The sequence below is a fragment of the Anomalospiza imberbis genome, chromosome 15 (assembly GCF_031753505.1).
Source record: "Anomalospiza imberbis isolate Cuckoo-Finch-1a 21T00152 chromosome 15, ASM3175350v1, whole genome shotgun sequence".
Taxonomy (NCBI): Eukaryota; Metazoa; Chordata; class Aves; order Passeriformes; family Viduidae; genus Anomalospiza; species Anomalospiza imberbis.
The window spans coordinates 12,110,901-12,129,659 of record NC_089695.1 but is presented as its reverse complement, the minus strand read 5'-3'; the positions used below and the strand labels follow the sequence as shown (position 1 = coordinate 12,129,659).

The 18,759-nt window shown below is 54.2% G+C and overlaps 1 protein-coding gene across 3 annotated transcripts; it reads right to left on the bottom strand.

Annotated features, from left to right (window-relative positions):
- Nucleotides 1–1,907: 1,907 nt before the first annotated feature.
- Nucleotides 1,908–15,491, bottom strand: SLC6A7 (solute carrier family 6 member 7). Of its 3 annotated transcripts, none has more exons than XM_068205918.1 (14): nt 15,141–15,490; nt 9,468–9,648; nt 8,676–8,807; nt 7,874–8,108; nt 7,245–7,383; nt 6,829–6,963; nt 6,093–6,196; nt 5,423–5,547; nt 4,933–5,045; nt 4,720–4,851; nt 4,293–4,392; nt 3,834–3,934; nt 3,454–3,628; nt 1,908–2,695 (listed from the first exon to the last, which is right to left on the bottom strand). In XM_068205918.1, exons 1-14 carry the CDS (start codon nt 15,171–15,173, stop codon nt 2,499–2,501), a joined length of 1,902 nt encoding a protein of 633 aa, XP_068062019.1. In that variant the 5' UTR covers nt 15,174–15,490; the 3' UTR covers nt 1,908–2,498. The 3 variants fall into 3 exon arrangements, with proteins under 3 accessions (XP_068062019.1, XP_068062018.1, XP_068062017.1); XM_068205917.1 differs by having other exon boundaries at nt 3,461–3,628; nt 15,141–15,467; XM_068205916.1 differs by having other exon boundaries at nt 3,461–3,628; nt 4,720–5,045; nt 15,141–15,491.
- Nucleotides 15,492–18,759: the final 3,268 nt, after the last annotated feature.

Here is an 18,759-nt window from a genome sequence, read left to right as displayed (position 1 = left end):
CAGCTAAGTCCAGGGAGGGTTTGGGGGGCTCCCAGGAGCACCTGCTGGGCTTTGCTCATGCAGGTGGGCTGGTACCTCAGGGTGACTGGAGTCAGGCTGCCACATTCCCTGCTCCGGCTCCACGCCAGGCCCTGGGGTGCCCCCTTGCCCCCCTGTCTCTGCCATCTGCCCCGGCCCTGGCAGGTGTCAGCACTGGAATGTTCCCGCTGCTGCGTCCCCCCCCAGCCCTGGGCAGCCATGCATGGCACAGGACATGTGTCCTCACGATGTGCCACTGCCCCACTGCCTTTTGCCCTTGGTGTTCTCCCTCAGTGCCAGCTTTGCCTCCCAACCATATCCCTGGCACAGCCTTGGCTCCATCCCTCCCATCACTCTGCAGCACAGTGCTGGTTGATGGCAGCTACCAAAGGAGAGCCCTGAGGATCCCATGATCACAGTGGGGATTTGGGGAATATGGTAGGACCCCGTGCAGGTAGGAAAAGCTGAGAAACGTGCAGAGTCTGGACCATCTTGGTCAGCCAAGAGCAGCTTCATGCTGTGGGAAGGCATCAGGTCCTCCTGTTTCTTCTGGTACTTTGTGGCTAGCAGCGCCATCATGAAACCCTGGAGTCCATCACCCCACACAGACCCCTGTGTGTGCCCCTCCAGGGGCCAGCCCAGCCCGGGCTCCCTGGCCAGCACCCACAGCGATGGCTAGGCAGCACCGTGACCTCCAGAGGCCTCCTGCTCAGTAAATAGTGTCAAGGTTAGAGCAAGGGATTCATTGGGGCCATAAATGTTTATGGCAGGCCCTCCCCGCTCCCCAGCCGCCATGGCCTGAGCTTTCCATCAGCCACGCTTTTATGGCCGGACTCTAATGATTAACCTGGGGCCAGCAGTCGAAGGCGCTTCACGGTTGTGCTGCCAGAGCCACACACCTGGAGTAGCTGGAGCTGGGGGACCCCCCATCGCCCCCAGGGGCTGCAGCCATGGTGGGGTATGGGGAGGAGGATGGCAAAAGTCATCAGTGGTCCTGCAGGAGAAAGGAAAGGCACAGCCATCTGGAAATGAGCTCAGCATCCCTGGACAAGAGGAGGTGAGCAGGCAGGAGGACGAGGTGTAGGAGCTGATCCTACACTCTTGGAGGGGCAAAGGCAATAATTAAATTTCTTATACTGGAGGGAAAGAAGAAGATTGCAGCCTCCTGATAGAATTCGCCCTGGAGGCTCAGGCCACAATGCTGGACCCAGTGCACCAGGAGCACATCCATAATCCAGACGCAGACCCTAATTATTCTCTTTGTCCAATGGTTTCGTCTTTTACCAGAACAAAGATTTGCAGAAAAAAGACCAGGAGGAGCTGTGCCCCACTAGATGTGCATGGGAAGCCCTGGAAGCTCCTCTAGATGTGCCTTTCTTCCATGCTGCAGACCCCCCCAGGTAACCCAGGCTGGGGCTGTGTCACACAGCTACAGGTGAGCTGATGGCACATGGCAGAAGGCACACATGACACTGGGATGATGGGGACTGGCAGCATCAGGTCCAAACAACCTCATCCACAAGGTCACCAATACCCTCAGGCCAGCACTGTCGGCAGGAGGTGGGACATGGACTAATCTGCGCCAAATCACACACAGACACCAAAACCCAGCCCTTCTCCTTCCTCTGGGAAAAGCAGCACTCAGGGCTGGGGCCACACTTTGGATCTCCCTTGGCAATAGACACAGGTCCTCTTTGGACACTGGGTCCAGCTGAAACCTGTCCCTGACTTCCTGCACACATGAGGGACAGGTTACACCATCTTTTCTCTCCCTTCAAATCACCCCAACCATGCCAGACACCACAGGGAAAAGCCACCCTGACCCACTAATGTCTTTGGGGGATCTACAGCCTGGTTTGTTTATAAAGCCTTTTCTTTTATTCTTCTACTCATTTATTACAGCTCATTTATTAGGTCAAATTGCTTTAGGAGGACACTGATTTGTGCTGGTTTTGCTGGAATACCTCTGTGGGATCAGAGCACTCTGGCACAAGATGTCCTCTGGGCATAGAGGCTGTTACAGATTCTCTCATATGTGTTTATGGGTTATTGGAGTCAAATACAGACAAAGAGAGAACAGATCAACACACAGGAGCTCCTTCTCCTCCTCCCCACCTCCTGCAGCCTGGACATCCCTCCACTCTGGACAATCCTGAGAGGGGACAGCAGGGCTGGGGCTGCAGGTGGGAATGGGACAGCTGTGACATTTCAACCAGACACTGTCACACAAACACACAGACTCATCACACGGTTTGTCACACTGAACAGAAACACGTCGGGGGCACCAGGACAGGCAGCAGCTCTGTCCTGGCAGGGCCAGGGTGGTGATGGGGAACCTGGCAGGGTCAGCAGCTCCTGACTACTCCTTGAAAGACCCGCCAAGCTGTCCTGAAGTGCTGCAGTGCAACCTGTGCAAAATGGGAGGCGAGCTCCCACCCAGCCTATGGGACACTGTGTCCCCTCATATCATGGACTCCTCCTCATCCTCCTCCTCCATCTCCCGGTCCACCTCGATGGCCGTGTTCTCGTAGCTGGTGATGCCCCCGTATTTCCGCATGTGGACCATCAGGGGTTTGGGGGACTGGCTGCCAGCCAGGCTCGCCACGTACATGCCGGTGCGGTTCTCCTCCAGGGACGGGCCCCAGTCCATGGCCGGCCGGCTGGCTTGCTGGACTCGCTGTGGGGGGACAGGCAGAGGGACCCACAGTCGTGAGCTGTGGATGCTGGTGGGGAGGGCTTGCAGGAGCGAGGGGCTATTGTAGGGCTACAGCCTTGTGCTGTGGGGTTAGAGCCACTCAGACAAGGGGTTAGCCTTGGCCAAGGTGGCTCCTGTCCATGTCACAGTGCCCATGGCTGTGTCAAGCCAGGTTACAGCCAGCAAGTGCTCCAGCAGGGGATTGCTACCTATGGAGGGCATCAAGCTCTGCTCCTCTGCTCTTAACAGCCTGGCGAGAGCAGTGAAGGTCTGGGAAAGCTGTGAGCAGCCAGCAGCTCTGTAACCTGCTCCTGGGAGAAGCCTTTCAGGGCAGGGATCCCATCTGGGCTGCCTGCACAGTCTGGCAGCTGCCTGCTTTGCTGTGTCATTGCTCTTGCCAAGTGGGTGCAAAGTCCCAGGTGCCCATGGCCACCCCACACTGGGGACAATGTGCTTCCTCACAGGGCACAGCAGGCTTGTTTTGGAGTGGGAATGCACACTGGGCTGCCCCTTGGGCAGCTGTTTTACTCAGTACCTGCCTGGCATCAAGGGAAACAGCACTGCTGGAAATGCTTTGGGATGTGCCATCTCTCACACCCCATGGGCAGCAAGAGGGAATGGGGACACACACCTCCAGGAGAGAGGATACAGAAACTTCCAGAGGATACTGACTTGGCAGGGGCTTGTGCTCCCTGCTGCATATTTCTGGGGTGCTCCCCAGCAGTGTCAGGCCCCAGTACCTCCTACCTCCCACAGCGTCCCTTCTTCTTGGAGCACAGCCACCACCATGCCCATGGGAATCATCAGGCAGGAGAGGACTCCCATGAGGATGCCCAAGACCTCTGCCCAGGTGGGGAAGCGGTAGTTGCCATACTCAGAAGGCTGGTACTTGACAATATTATACACCAGCAGAGCCTGTGGGATGGAAAGAAAGTGAGATCATCCCAGAGGTCTCATGCTCAAAAAAGGCCTGGAGATGATGGACACCTCCCAGAAGAAGGATGGTCTCTGGGGCAGGAGATGCCAGCAGAGTAACTTATCACACTGGGAGGTCACCCAGGGATGCTGGCAGCACCATGGTTTTCCAGCACCATCCAGCAGCTCAACTTGAGCACTTTACCATCATCGTTGCTGGGGATAGGACCATCCAGCAAGCTCTGAAGTAGGGGCCCGGTTTGAATCCCAGCATCATGTGGATGTCTCTGCAGAACCTCTTCATGCCTGCAGGAGGGAGAGGGACTCAGTAGCTTTGACCCCGCTGCCAGAGCCTTGTGCCTGTACCAGGCTGCCCTGCACTGATCACAAGCAGTGGCTTGTATCCTCTACTGCAGTCTCCCCTGACCTATCTGGGAGATGCAGGAGGGGGCCCAGCTGGTGCTGCCTGAAGGACCAGGCTCAGCACCCCATGTATCTTTGGAGAGGTGAATCAAATGATAGCCAAGAAGGTAACAGGTGATGGTAATGGAGTCTCATGCTCCACCGTGAGGCTGTTGGTTTCCCTACTTCTCCGTCTAAATTCCTCTCTTCATACAGACAAGCACATCCTTCCCTGTGCCCCTGTGGGGACAGGCAGCCTTACCATAGACACGTGTCACCACAAGGCAGGTAGTGATCACCACCACCATGAGACCAAAGCCAGCACTGTAGTCATCCAGTAGGACCAGCCAGTACATCCCACCCTGCGGACACAAAGCACAGAGGCCAGCATCTCCTGGACCATCATCCCAATAAACCTCCACCTATGTCCTCTGACTTTTGGGGACCCTGGGGACAGCAGTCAGCAGCCGCAAGAGACATCAGTCCCCTTAATGGGCTGGTATAGGGATGGCAATGACCCTGTGTCACTCCCCATGGCCTTCACACCTTCTGGAAACCCAGGCTTGTCTCTCTCTTTCACCTGGTTATATGATATGAATGTACATATGAAAACTTGGCCCCTGACCTAAGTTCTCCCTAAAATGAGTCCCTAGTTGGTCCCCACAATGGATCCATCCCCACACCCATACCTCTGTTGTGAGGATGAGCCCCATCAGGAAGAGGGCGATGCAGATGACAGCTGAGAAGGAAGCTTTTTTTGGCCGCAGGTAGTAGGGGAATTCATCTGTCACTGCCGTAACGATGGTCTCCATAAATGCAAACTGCAGCCACAGGAGGAGAGGGTCCCCTGAGCCCTCAGGCTGCCTGGAGTCCACAGCTGTCTCCGTGGGCTCTGTCCTTACCTGGCTGTCCAGGCCCAAGGTTAACAGCATGAAGAAGAACAGGAATGACCAGAATGGAGAAAGGGGGAGCATTGTCATGGCCTGGGGGTACACCACAAAAGCCAGACCAGGACCTAGGGGAGGCAAAGGACAGCAGGGTGAAAAGGTTGTGGCAGAGCTGGGCATGGGGGGATGGAGGAGAGGACAGCTCAGCAGAGCAGCACCATGGCAGAGACTTGCCAGGGCTCTGGCAAAATGGGCAGGAAGGGTCCTATGGCAGAGGGTGGAGAAAAAGCCTGCTCCTTGCTCAGGAGGTCCTTCATTAGACAACACTTGTTACTCAATATTTACACCATGGGAACTTATCTGCCCCCTTCCCTCCCCCTGGCCAGCTGAGCATCCACCTTCCTCCCTCATGCTGACACCCTCAGGCGCCTTCCATCCTGGAAGGGAGGCTCCTCAGCACACCCAGCCAGAGGAGGAAGGGGAAAACATCTTTGTTTGGCCTCACCTGCTTTTGCCACCTGGTTAACAGGGACCCCAAGCTCCTGGGACATGTATCCCAAAACGGAGAAGATGGCAAACCCTGCCAGGATGCTGGTGATGGCATTGCCCAGGGTCACTATGAAGGTGTCCCTACAGAGAAGGAAGAAGATGCTCTGAACTTGGCCATTCTTTCCCACCCCACACCAGTGTACGGTGGCACTGCCAGCCCCAGACGCCACAGTAAGGTGACCCAGTGACTGTCCTTCAGGGCCTCTCATGGCAAGTGCTTTCCAGAGTCAAAAGGAGCATATATTTAATGGATGATGCTGTGGGGTTCCTCCAAAGCTTTCTGTCCCCTGTGGATGGGGTGAGACCAAATGTCACAGCCGTCTCTTTCAGTGAGCTACGCTGGCTGCTGGGGACAGGGCACACATGCACAACTCCAGCCTCAAATATCCTCAGCTTTCAGCACCTACAGCCCATAATATCTGAGCTGGGTGCTCTGCCTTGGTGCTTAGGGGAATCCCTCTGTTCTTCTCAAGCGTGCACAAACTGCCAGGTATTCCCTCAGTGCAAGGAGCTGAGCAAGGTGACTGTGCTGCACCACGTGCTTCTGCTGGCTTTGAACCCACCAGCTCAGGTTTTCATGGCTCCCCACAATGCATAATTTTTACAAGACAGCAGCTGACTCCCACCTGTAGATATTCTGATGGAAGGTGTTGTATGAGGCGAAGGTGAGGAGGCCCCCAAAGCCCACCCCAAGGGAGTAGAAAATCTGCAGGGCTGCCTCGATCCACACCTGGGGAAAGAAGCAGTTCTGAGGAGAGCTGGGGTTTGGAATCCTCCACATGAGGAAGATGACATTAGAAATCTGCTTCCCCAGATCCCTGGGCACATCTTCCCCAGCACTCCAAGCATGCACAGTCTATGGGATGTTTGTCTTTCCTTGTTCACACTCACCACTCAGAGTGGATCAGCTGGCTAATGGAAGGGCTAATAAGAATGTTTTAGGGCCAGCCCAGTGTGGCATTAAATGCCCTTGTAAAACTGGGTGGTCTCTTGATGACCACCACTGCTGACTCCCACTCCACATGCTGGGACTTTTTGAGAACAACAAACAGTCAAATCCACCACGGGCACCCATCACAGGGGAGGGGATGATCCTGCCCATGGTCCTGGTACTCAGGGGAATTTTGGTACCATCCCATCCATGCAGAGCCATAAACACATGCATAGGGTGAGGATACATGGGAATAGTGGCCCAAACAAGGTGTGGGACAAAGATTTTTGGTCTAGGAGCAACCAAGAGAGCTTTAGGTTAGGGTATGGCCAGAAAAGACACCTGAGTAAGGGAACTGCCTCTGTGGCATTCAGGAGGTGGACGAAGTTTCATTTTTGTGTCTTGAACAAACTGCACAGCATCCTACTCACCTTGGAAGACAGCAAGTGATCAAACTGGGGTGTGAGGTAAAACTGGATCCCCTTCCAGGCCCCCTCCAGGGTCACGCCACGAATGAGCAGCATCACCAGGATGAGGTATGGGAAGGTGGCAGTGAAGTACACAACCTGTGGGAGAGCAGAGCCAGCGGGGAGAGCTGGGAATGAGAGCACCGCATGGGTGCTCCCCCCATGCCCTGTCCCTAGGACGGGACACATCACCCTGGGGTCCTTGGGCTGCAGCAGGGCTGGTGTGCCAGCCCTGCTGGTGTCTGGGTGTGCAAGGCATCCCCAAAATATCTTATACCCAGCGGACGCTGTTTGTGGGTCTCACTTTCCCAGAGGTGCAGAGTTGCACACACTGGTGAGCATCGCTGTAGCCCCCCCAGAGGAGAGCAGCCAGCCCTTACCTTGCCAGAGGATTTGACTCCCTTAAGGATGCACAGATAAACAATAGTCCAGGAAAGGAGCAGGCACAGACACAAGTTCCAGCGGATCCTCCCAGGATCCCCAATGCCCGAGCTTCCTTGGATGTGCAGGACATACCGGCTAGGGAGGAAGAAGAGCTGCTAGTGAGCATGGGCTGCCTTCTTCCAAAGGCCCTCTGACCCTAGAAATGCCTCTGCTGCAAAATGACCTTGTCAACAATCATAGGCACTGGCAGCTCCTTGCCAAGCAAACAGGAACACTTGGAGTGATTTCTCCACCACGTATTAAAGAGCCTAGAAGGGATGCCTGGCATCTTGAGAGCAAATTGCCAGCCATTCCAGACGTGGGATGCATTTTAGTCTAGCATATCTCCAGGCCAACAAAGCAGCACTAGAACATGGACACCTCCCACATCCCTGTGGCTAAACTGGGTTGCCAGCCAGAGCTGAGCACACGAGCCCATTGCTGCACCCACACCACCACCCATGAGTGAGACCTGCAGCATCTGTGCTGTGAGACGTGCAGATCCTCACCCCTCATGCCATCCCCATCCTCTCCCTGACTAGATACCAACCACGTCCCCAGGCCTGGCTCGGGCTGACCTCGTTACCTCCAGTACTCCTCGCTGGGGCTGACGGTGTTGCTGATGTTGACGGGGAGGGTGTTGTTCCCCGCCTTGATGACGTGGTGGTCCAGGCACAGGTCAGTGTTCCACCAGTTGCCACAGTGCTGCCAGGGCAAGTCGCTTGTGAGGGATGCAAAGAGGTAGAAGAGAACGTAAGCAATGATCATATTGTAGTAAATGGCCACCAAGGAGACGATGAGGATCGTGCCCATGCCAACGCCTGAAGGAAGGAGAGGGTAAAGAAGGAGTGAGCTGGAGCAGAGCAAAGCACATCCAAAAGCAGGGTCAGACTCTGCACCTCAGCAGCCAAATGATCAACCAGTCCAAGGTTCACCTGCTGGGGGAGCCACTTATTGCCATTATAACATCTGGACATGCCTTCTCTGCATTGATTATCTATTGCCTCATACAAAAAACTTTACACCAGCTTAATGTTGAGAATAAAAGTATTTGATCTGAACTTTTCTTTTGACTGCTTTATTCTTACCTTTGTTTTTAACAGGTATTGCTTAGTTTTCATGCTCTATTTTGTACCACAGCTGGCTTAATAATCTTCATACCATTTCTAGAGCTGGCCATGTCATCCAGAGCCCTCAAAGACTGACCAATCTCACGCACATCCTGCAGCTACTAAAACAGCTAACTCAAAATTCCAGCCTGCCACACCTTCCCCCAGGTTCTTTTGATTCTAACAAGAGCTTTGAGGACCATGGATGCTGCTGGTGCATGTCCTCATCAAAGAGCTCTTGCAGAGGTCCCTCACAGGCTCTGGACTTCACTCACGCACCTTTAAAGAGAGGGCTGATCTTCCAGACAGCAAGTGGCCCCAGGCTGGAGAACTGGCCAAGTGACAGCTCCATGAAGAAGATGGGGATCCCACAGATGGCCAGCATGATGAAGTAAGGAACCAAGAAAGCTCCTTCAAGAAGTAAAAAAAAAAAAAAAAAAAAAATCTTAAAAGTAATACAGAACAAACACCTAAAGTCCAACTGTGACAGAGTAAAGCTCATTCAATATGTGTGGCTTTGAGGGATCTACATCAAAATCAGGAAGGCAGGGAGGAGCAAGAGCTCACTGTTAGGGTAGGAGAAAGGGGCTGTGATTCACCTGATGCTGTGCTTCCCCACTGCTCCCAATTCTCCTTTCTCTTTGAATCTTTCACAAACACCTTTAAATTCTCCAGTTATTATTGCTCTGGGAGGAGTTGAACCAACATTTTGCACTATCACCCAGGGCTCTTGCATTGCAAAAATTCACTCCCTCCTTTGATAGCTGCTGAGTCCTGGAGGACACCAGACCAACAAGCTTCTGGACACCAGGAGAGCTGGTGTTTGGTTCAGCATGGAGACAGGGGTTTGTCCAAGGCCAGGAATACAGAGATGGGCTTGCAAATCCCTTCCCCACATGGATACAGGTGGTTAAAACCCTAAACAACCATGGGGAGGGCAGGAAGAGGCTTCACCCCAAAACAAGTGCTACTTTCCAGCCCCAGGAAGGGGAAGGGATGTTTCCTCAGGGATACTCTACCAGCCCAGGTCAGTGGGTGGGAGACTGACCACTGCAAAGGATGCCCAAGTACCTCCTCCGTTGGTGTAAGCCCTGTAGGGGAACCTCCAGACGTTTCCAAGGCCCACGCAGTATCCGATGCAGGAGAGGAGGAAATCCAGCCGCCCCGTCCAGTTCCCTCTGTCCTCTGGGCACTCAGAGCCCAGGTCCCCATCCTGGCTGCTGGGGCTTACCAGGAGATCTGGTGTCACTGGCTGAGTGAGGGACCAGGGTATGGGAGAGGGCAGACAGGGGTTGAGCAAGGAATAAAAACAGAGAATGAAGAATGGGAGAGAGGGAAGAAGTGCCAAGAACTCGCGAGTGAATTTGTGACCCTAAGTCACAGCATTGACACTTGTCCCTTGGGAACACCCTGTCCCAGCAGGCCTCTGTTCCCCACCTCAGCCAATGCCCTGCTCTTCCACTGAGCAAAAAAAAAGGATAAATGTGATCCCACATGGCCAGAGCTCCTCTGGGAAACGTGGGATTGTCCCAGTTCATTCTGGGAAAGTTCACCAGGACCCAACTCACAACCCCAGGTTCCAAAGACATCCTTTCAGAGGGCCACAATAAACGTTCTGCATCTCCTGCAGAATAGGGGCATGAGGGCAGCAGGAGAAGCACTGTGGTGTGCCAGGGAGCGTGACACCCAGCCCCATGTATGCTGCCATGCCAGGCACTCGGCTCTGTGCATTTTTCAGCTTTTCCAACTGCCAAAAGCCTGCACTGTGGGAATTTAGTGATTCTCCCAGTAGTCCCTGCTGAGAGATGAGAGACCTCCTTCCAGAATTCCTAATGTGCTCTGGATCAATGCAGCACAGGCACGGCATTAACCCATTCCCTTCCTCCCCACTGCCTCAGCCCTACAAGTGGAAGTGAGAGTCCTGCAATCCATTTGGGTTGGGGTGATGCACCAGGAGGGCACCTCCGTGTTTGTATGGGTGTACATCAGGTTTGTAGTGAGGTGCTTGGTCTGAATTCCCCCAATTTCCTGATCTCAGAAGAGCAGGGGAAGCATTCCCACTGACTCCAGAGCTGAAAGCCTGAGCCAGCAGCTGCCAGATGAGATCCCATCACAGATACACCCACAGCAAAACCAGGCAGCACACAGGGGTGGAATGAGGATCCTGTCCCTGTGCCACCATGCATTGCTGTACCCTGCCATGGGAGTTTATCATGTTTCTGTTGAGGCACAGGAGGATTCTGGTGTCCCTGCTGACAAGGTACCAGGACCGGGGCCGGGGTAGCCTGTTTGGGAACCTTTGCTTCTTGGGCTCTCTGAAGAAAAAAAGCAGCCATCTCCCTGTCCTTGTTCATAATTGCAGAAACAAACTCATGGGATGTAGTTGAGGGAGAGGGACCTGGGTTTGGAAGGATCAGCCAGAAGGAGTTGTGGGTCTCCTGTGCCACAGTGCACTGGTGCTCAGAGCCTGCAGCAGACTCCAGTCCCCAGGAGGCCAGAGCTGGCTGGTGATCAGAGCTTAGTGCTGCCCTTTCATGGCCTCACGAAGGTGGCAGCCACCTCCTCTCCTCCTCCTCCTCTCCAGCTGGACTGGACTGGAGGATGCTCCTGCTGCTGGTTCCCATGGAGATCCTGAGCCATGATGCTGAAGGAGAGGGCTGCCAGCTCCCACCCTGCGCAGGGTGCACCCCAAACCCCCAGCTGCTGGCACTGCAGACATGCTGCTTGCAGCCCAAAAGCACCACACACAGAGGCAAACTCCTCCCCATCCCCACCTGGTGCACAAACACCTCGAGGGACAGGACAAGGGCAAACTCTTCCCAGAGCCAACCTGAAATTACAGCTCCAGCAAAGCTGTTGCACCAAAATCCTCTGTGAAAAGCCCATCCCTCCTGGATGCCACTATCACAAGGCAAGGACCAGAAGAAGAAGTTGCAAAAACACAGGCTGAAAAGTCCAAATATGACCCAAATGCAATCCTGTGCTATAAAACCATCAGTACCTGGCAGCCTTCCTGCAGTTGTTCAACACAGCTCTGTGGCTTAGCAGCACCTCCAGGCCATGGCCGTGCCTGCTAATTAGCCCAGCACACACAGCGTGTGACCCACAGCTTCTGTGCTTGCAGGGGATGCACAGCCTGCTCTGAACTCCCTCCCAAAGATTTCAGCAGCTAAAACCTGTGCTCACAAAGATCCCTGCCAGGTAGGGGCCATCACAGTTGGGTCTTCCCCTTGCAAAAGAATGCTTCCCTGTCCATCACACTGGCTGGGCAGGTCTTGTTTTCCAGATTTGAATCACAGAAAACCAGCAAGCAGGGATGCTGGGAGACCATTAAATCCTGTTGCCTAATTCCAGCATCTCTGTCTGAATCCCAAACACCTGCAGGAGAGCACAGGTAGAGCTGCAAGATCTCATTACATGTGGGTGCCTTTCCATGAGATATAGCACAGAAATCGACACAGAAGCAACAAGAGGAAATGAAAGGAAGCAATGAGACCTTTTCCAAAATCTAAATGGCCTGGTCCCCACCTCAGTCACCATTTCAAGGGCCATAGGATGTAGTTTGTCACTTGTGTCTCAATAATGACTGCCCCCGCCTTGTTAATGTCTTGATCTGGAGCTCTACAGCTCAAATTTAGTACCCCAGAACAGAAAGCAGAGACCACTCAAATGTCAGATAAACCCAAAGGACAATGACACTTGTCCCCATTGGGCAAGCTGAGGAGATACAGGTCAGGGATGCTGCTGGAAAACACACACAAAGCGACTCCCTGACTGCAATGCTCAAAATTCCACCAAATCCCAGCCTTTCCATAGAAATCACAGAAAAACTGGCCTATTTGCCTGACTTGAAATGAATTACAAAGCACAGTATTTAAGGCTTCCAGCCCATCCTTGTCCCAAATCGCAGAGGGAAGCACACCTCCCTTCTCCTGACTGCTGGAAATCTCACACACCAGCTTGACTCTAGAGCTTTTTTTTTAGTATTAATGCTCTCTTTCAGCCTCTGTCATAACAGAAATTCTCTTTTTCAGCAGCAGCTGAAGTGCTTCAGTGCTACAGCATTGCTCTAGTGCTTTCCACCGTCAGCTGCCATCCTTCAAGCCACGCTCCCGTCTCGCAGTTATAAACAGACGGGGACTAACAGCTCCCTTGGCAACCACGGCCTCTTTGAACACAGCATCACTTCCCATTATTCACCAAAAGATGCTCCCAAAGAAATCAGCAAAGCAAAGGTCACCAAGCAGAAAAAGCACTTTAGTCTCTGCCAAGATAAGAGCTCAGGTCTGTAAGGAAACGGCTCTGTGCTAATTATTTTCTCTAAACCAATTTACTTAAACCAAAACTCAGCTGTATTTGAGTGAAAAAACTCCAGCCAGATCAAAGGTGTGATTTCATCCTATTTTGTCTCCATTCAAGCTGGCATTGTGGGGTTATTTTGTCAGTGTTTTGTGCGTGATCACAGCCTTTGAGCAAGAGAAATGCCACCCGGCACCAGATTTCTCCCCTGCGGATCTGAGCACAGTGAGTCTCTAAAGTGTGAGTCACTTCAGATTAGTTTGAATTGGTTGTTAATCTCTGAGAGAAAAAAATCTTAAAAAGGCATAAAAATTAATTCAAATGTAATATCATTTACAAAGTGAAGTAAATAAAGCACTGCTATGGTGAGGAAGAGCCCCTCAAAGGGCTGAACTGACCCTGGGTGACCCCAGCCCGGGTCACAGCTGATGCCATGAGAGGGAGCAAGCGATGGCAGAGCCAGCACGAAGAGGTTGGAGATGGCTGAGGCTAAAGCAAACTCATTACAGCAATGTCCAAAGTGTAGGGAGTATGCACAGATACAAATGCTTGTGGTTTTCCATCTGAAAATCCTGGGGAAGTTTCGAGGCAGTTTGTGGCAGGCAGAGGAGGGCAGTGGCTCAGGAAGGAAGATGCTGCTCAGCAGCCTGGACAGGTGTGGGAAGGGACAGCAGGAACCATGGTTCCACCACTGGCTCCAGTGGGATTTAGTCCATTTCTACCAAATAAACCCCGAAGAAAACAATCAAATAAATGAAAACAGCACTCAGCTCTTCTGGAAATACTATTATGCAAAAACCAGCCTGAAATCCTTAGAGCCTGAGAAAGGTCTTCTCTAATCAAGAGGTATTTCCATATGTCTAAAATATGTCTGGTAAAAAGAGCTTAAAACTCCAGCTCACCAATGGGAAGTGGATCACAGTGAGAGGAAGAGGAGGCTGTTAGGGTCCTGGGTGGGTGCTGCAGTGAGGATGGGCACATCTCTTCATCAGCCACCACCAGCTCCAGGCAAGCCCAATGCCAGCATTGAACACAGTGGTCCCAAGGTGGCTGTGAGCACCAGGTCCTCCATCTGGAGTTCAGCAAGAGTATTTTTGGGTAATGAGGGACAGAGGGCTCTGAGCAACACTGGGAATGGGGAAAATAACTCCAGAGACATCTGCTTTCCATCCCAACTGATCACCATGGGACTAAACGAATTCCTGAATAAATGCTGAAGAGGGCCACCAGCATCAAGTGGCAGGCAGAGGAATTGGAAGGGGCAAAGACCACTTTTAATGGATCTTGCAGTCACAAAGCCACCTGGAAAAGCAATTTGTAGGAAAGAGGAAGAAAAAGAAGAGCCAAACGATGCGTCCAAACAAGAGTGGAGGAATAGGCTGTCAGGGCCTGCTGGCTGTCACCAGGATACTGCTGGGTTTTTTATGTCATTTCCCAATATCCTACGAATTTCCTGGCAGGGATAAAATTCTCCTGGGTTTTCATTCATCTCAACAGAGTCAACCTGCCCTGTGTCCAATGGGCATGTTTTGGCACAGGGTGTAGTTGAAGAGGCTTCCAGCCCTGGGTCACTGCCTGGGATGCTCCAGGAAAGGCTGACCCATTCAGCAGCAGCACATCCCCAAGATGGAGCTGTGGCTGAGAGTGTCTCTGCCACCCTGCTCCACTGTGTCCCCAGAGAAAGGACTCGGTCCCCAGCGTGGGGGGAAATGGGAGCTCAGACTGGTAAGAGCAAAGTGTCAATGGAGGGGAGCCTAGGATGGGAAAGCCTGACAACTGGGTGAAAAAAGGGTTTCCAGCAGGATGTAAAAAGGGTTTGTAGTTCTGCCAGCTCTGCCCTGAACCCAGAGTTCAGCATCCAGCTGACCCCACACCCCCACATCACCCACACCCCTTTAAATCCTACGGAGGAGGATGAGGAGGCAATCCGAGCTGCAGGTGGGAAAGGCACTGCCCAGCCCCTGTGCTCATCCCGCGGGAGGGACCCCGAGCCCGGGCAGTCCCGGGGCTGTGGGAGCAGCGTTCCCGGGGTGCCAGGCTGCGGGGAGCCAGCTCTGCCCCCGGTGCCACCCACGGCGCCCGGCCAGACACAACATGAGTCACCCACCGCCGCAGCACCTGCTGGCAGGGCAGGGGTGGGGGGCAGCGGTGCCTCCCGCTCGGGCGGAGCGGTGGGCACGAAATGCCCCAGCCCGCTGCCCGCGATCTCGCTTTGGCCCCGCGCACCAACGCTATTCCCTAATATCCCACTGATCCCTGTCGGCTGCCCAGGAAGGCTCCCGAGGGCGGGATGCGGGGCGATGGGCATGATTCCCCCGCTCCCAGCCCGGGGTTATCCCCGCTTCCTCTCCCAGCCCTGGGGTCCCCTCGCTCCTGGCTGTCACCTGCCGGGGGTACCCCTGGCCCCTGCTCCTATCCCTGGGGCATCCCCCTCCCGGCTCTCACCTTCCGGAGATGCTGCTGCCGAACCTGCTTCATCCTAGACCCTGTTGCTATGCGCTCCCCGCTCCGACACTTTTCGTCTCGCTCTCTCCGGTGCTGGGGAGGGCGAAGGGGGAGCGGGGGAACGATGGCCGGCTCGGAGGGGTGGGCACGCACCTGCTGCCGGGAAGAGCTGGGGACGTGAGGAGCGAGGCTGGAGGAAAGGTTCGCCTTGAGCGGAGGATGGCTGCGTGCGGAGCAGGGAGGGAGGAGGGAGGTCTGTCTGTCAAAAGCACTCCTGGCTGGGAAGAGGGGGCTCCGGGACCTCAGCCCCCCAACCCGGGCAGCGAGGGAGAACGGCTGCTGCCTCACTCACACCACAAATGCATCAGGTGTCCCTAGGTGTCCCAAAGACCTGATTGTGGGGTCACTGTGTCACTGAGCACCCCATGTAGTGATGGCAGCAGATGCCAGCAGCTCACAGCACCTTCCTGTCTGGTTCTGAGATGACTTACCTGTGGCAGGACACAGCTGGAGCTTGAGCAGATGAGAAAGGATTGTTCCCCATGCTGCCTGAGCCCAGCCCTCAGTCCAGGGGAGGGGGATGCTCCACATCCACCAGTCCCTTTGGGTAGGACCAACACATCCCACCACACTGAGGGCAAGAGCAATCCTTGGGCAGTGCCCAGGGTGAGCATCTGAGCCCAGCATATCATGGCCCCAGTGCTGGAGCACAGGTCACATCTCCAGGGTCCAGATGTCCCAGTTTGAGTCAGCAGTGGGATACTGGAGCCCCAGTGTCCAGGGAGATGCTGGCTTTTCACCCTCATACTCAGTCAAGTTCCCAATAAGGTGGCAGAGCTGGTCTGTGCCTTCTCCTCCCATTTTCATGGTGGAAATGGGAGAAAGGACAGCCCCACATGCTCAGGGGCCAGCGTGGGACCAGGACAGCTCCAGACTCACAGTGGGACTCTTTCCCATGATAATTTCCACTTGTCCATCACTTCATCCCTCAACTGTACCCAGTGCTCTGACACCAGATGTGTCCCTTTTCCTTGCAAGTGCCCTACAGGCTCCAGCCTGAGCCAGACTTCTGCCCAGATGCTTTACTGAGGCTTAATGTGAGTGGGGATGAGGAGGACAATGACAGGGCTGGAACAGAGAGAACCCAGCCTGCCTGATATAAAAGCAAATATCCAGGACATCTAATGACAGTTGTACTCCTACAGCCCTCTAAGTACTTCTGAAAATTTTCCCTGAAAGGAAAGGTATTCTCAGCAAAAAGACACATTTCTGCAGGAATCCAACATGATGAACTGGCTCAGAATTTGCACGATGGGTCTTTTAGAGCTAATATTTGCCTGGATTTCCCAGAGAAAAGAGGAAAGAGCAAAACTAGATAACCTATCAAACATCTCTTTTCACACACTCACAGCTTCCTCAAAAACAAAAGTATCTTTGGGAATTCACTCAGGCTGGTTTTACCTGCCTTGGACTTGCCCACCTCTTCTCCCTCTCCCAGATGGTGGCTGGGAGTGCTGAGCCTGGAGCTGGCCAGGCTGATGGCTGCATCAAGCACTGTTCCTACCTCAGCCTTCATGCAGGGCAGGGATGCTTTGTTTGCCTTTCATGCCAGTGCAATCTGAATCACAGAGCCTGGTGCCACCTTATTACAGCTGTCCCAGCCCCACGTCACCAGCATGGACTGATCCCTACACAAACCATTCAGCATTCCCGGGCAGACTTCATGGCCTCATCTTCTTGTGTCCAGGGCAGTATTTTTCATTAGAGACACCCTGGGCTGATGGGGCCCTGAAATGTCCATGCTGATACCAATTCTTCTGGGATGCTCTGTACCTGGAACTCACTCTTCTGGTTTGTCTGGTGCTGCTCTGGTAGCACCAGCAGCTCTTCATAGCCTGGGATCACCAGGGAGTAGATGTCCCACCCCAGGGACCTGGGATGTTTCAGCTTAGCATTGCAGGGCTGGACCACATCTTGTATTGCCCTGAAGCTGGCAAGAAATGCACTTCATGGAACAGCACACACCAGGGGCAGAAACAGCCAGAAGGAGGAGTGCAATCTAGGGACCCCAAAAGCCCCAGGAGAAGACAAGAGTGTGCACAACTGTCCTCATGCCCTGATCCCCAAGGGCTGGCATTAGGTAGCACACAAAGGGCTTGCAAGGATTTTTTAGCAAGTTTTGTTTTCTCCCACTCCACCTCTGAGCCACCCCTGGGACACCAAGTAAACCTTTCCCTTCTCATGGGCCAAAACACAGCACACATCCTCCACCCAAGGCAGCACTGACAGCCACTGGCACTGCCTGCTCTGTGAAACTGGAGGGTAAGGAGAGGGCAGAACACAGGCTGGGGAAACACCCTTGCCCACCCTGCCTGGGCAGCCCACACACATCCGGGTGGCAGCCACCTGGGAAGGGGTGAGAAGGTGGCTGGCAGCAGGATGGGACCGTGCCCAGATCTGCTGCAGACACGAGGAAGGCAACAAGGCAGCGGTGCTCTGGTTAGTCACTGCTGGGAAGTGTGCCATGCTGGAGGCTGCTGGCAGCACGGCTGTGCTTGGCCACCTGCTGTGCGTGGCCTTATTTTGATGATGGCTTCAAGATTTCTCCAAGGAGGGGTAAAGCTGGGCAGTGGGAGCTGATGGAAAGTGCAGAGGGAGGAGCAGGGAGAAACTGTGGGAACTTGTAAAGGACAGCCCCCAGGGTCCCCTGGCTATGAGGGCAGGCTGTTCCCATAAGGGCCAGGTTCCATGTGGGACATGTGACTCGGGAGGCAGCTGCTGCAGGTGCTAGAACCAGGTGTTTGTCACCTGCCAGGGGTTAAACCGCCCAGGTGACACGTGTCCAGGAGGTTTGAACCAAAGGTTCCAAAGCTGGTGGGGACATGGTGTCCACCAGCCCCTTTCCTGGCACAGGGAGGGCCCTGCATGGTTCACCTATCCCTGCCCAAACAGCAGATGCAGGGCGCAGGGGAGGACATGGGAGGGGGAACAGAGCAGATGCGTTTCGTCACCTGGTCAAGGGGCGTGTGTGTGTGGAGGGGGAAGGGGTGGCTGGGTGTGTGGGTGCATTTATTGCCTCTTCCCGCCAGCACCGGCTCCCTGTGCACACACGGGTGGCAGGGACCCAAGGGCACAGCCCACGGCTCCCTGGACTTTTACCCTGCTGTGCAAACAGGCAGGCGCCAGATTAGGGTATCAGTTGGAATTTCATCTTGTCAACAGCACCCGCAGCCTCTCTGGGCAGGCAGTGGAGCATCTTCCCTCTGTCCCAGCCCCTCATCTCCCTGCAGGCCACCCAACACCGCAGGTGAATTTGGGAGATGCACATTTCACCCCCACCAGGACTCTGTTCCCCTCCCCACTGCTGTCTGCAGGCTCTCCCCTTGCAGACAGTAGTGATGCCCAGTGCTGGGCTGCCATCACCCCATCCCCTGCCAGGGCAGGACCCCACTGCTCTACGTGGGGTTTCCCCAGGTCTCCACGTGGCAATGGCAAAATTGGACATTCAAGGCAGCCAAAGCCCAAATCCTCCCGGAGGATAAGTGTGGGGGAGCCAGCCCCCACCATGGGGACCATGCTGGAGTCTGCACACAGAAGCAGCTCCAGTTTCCCCAGTCCA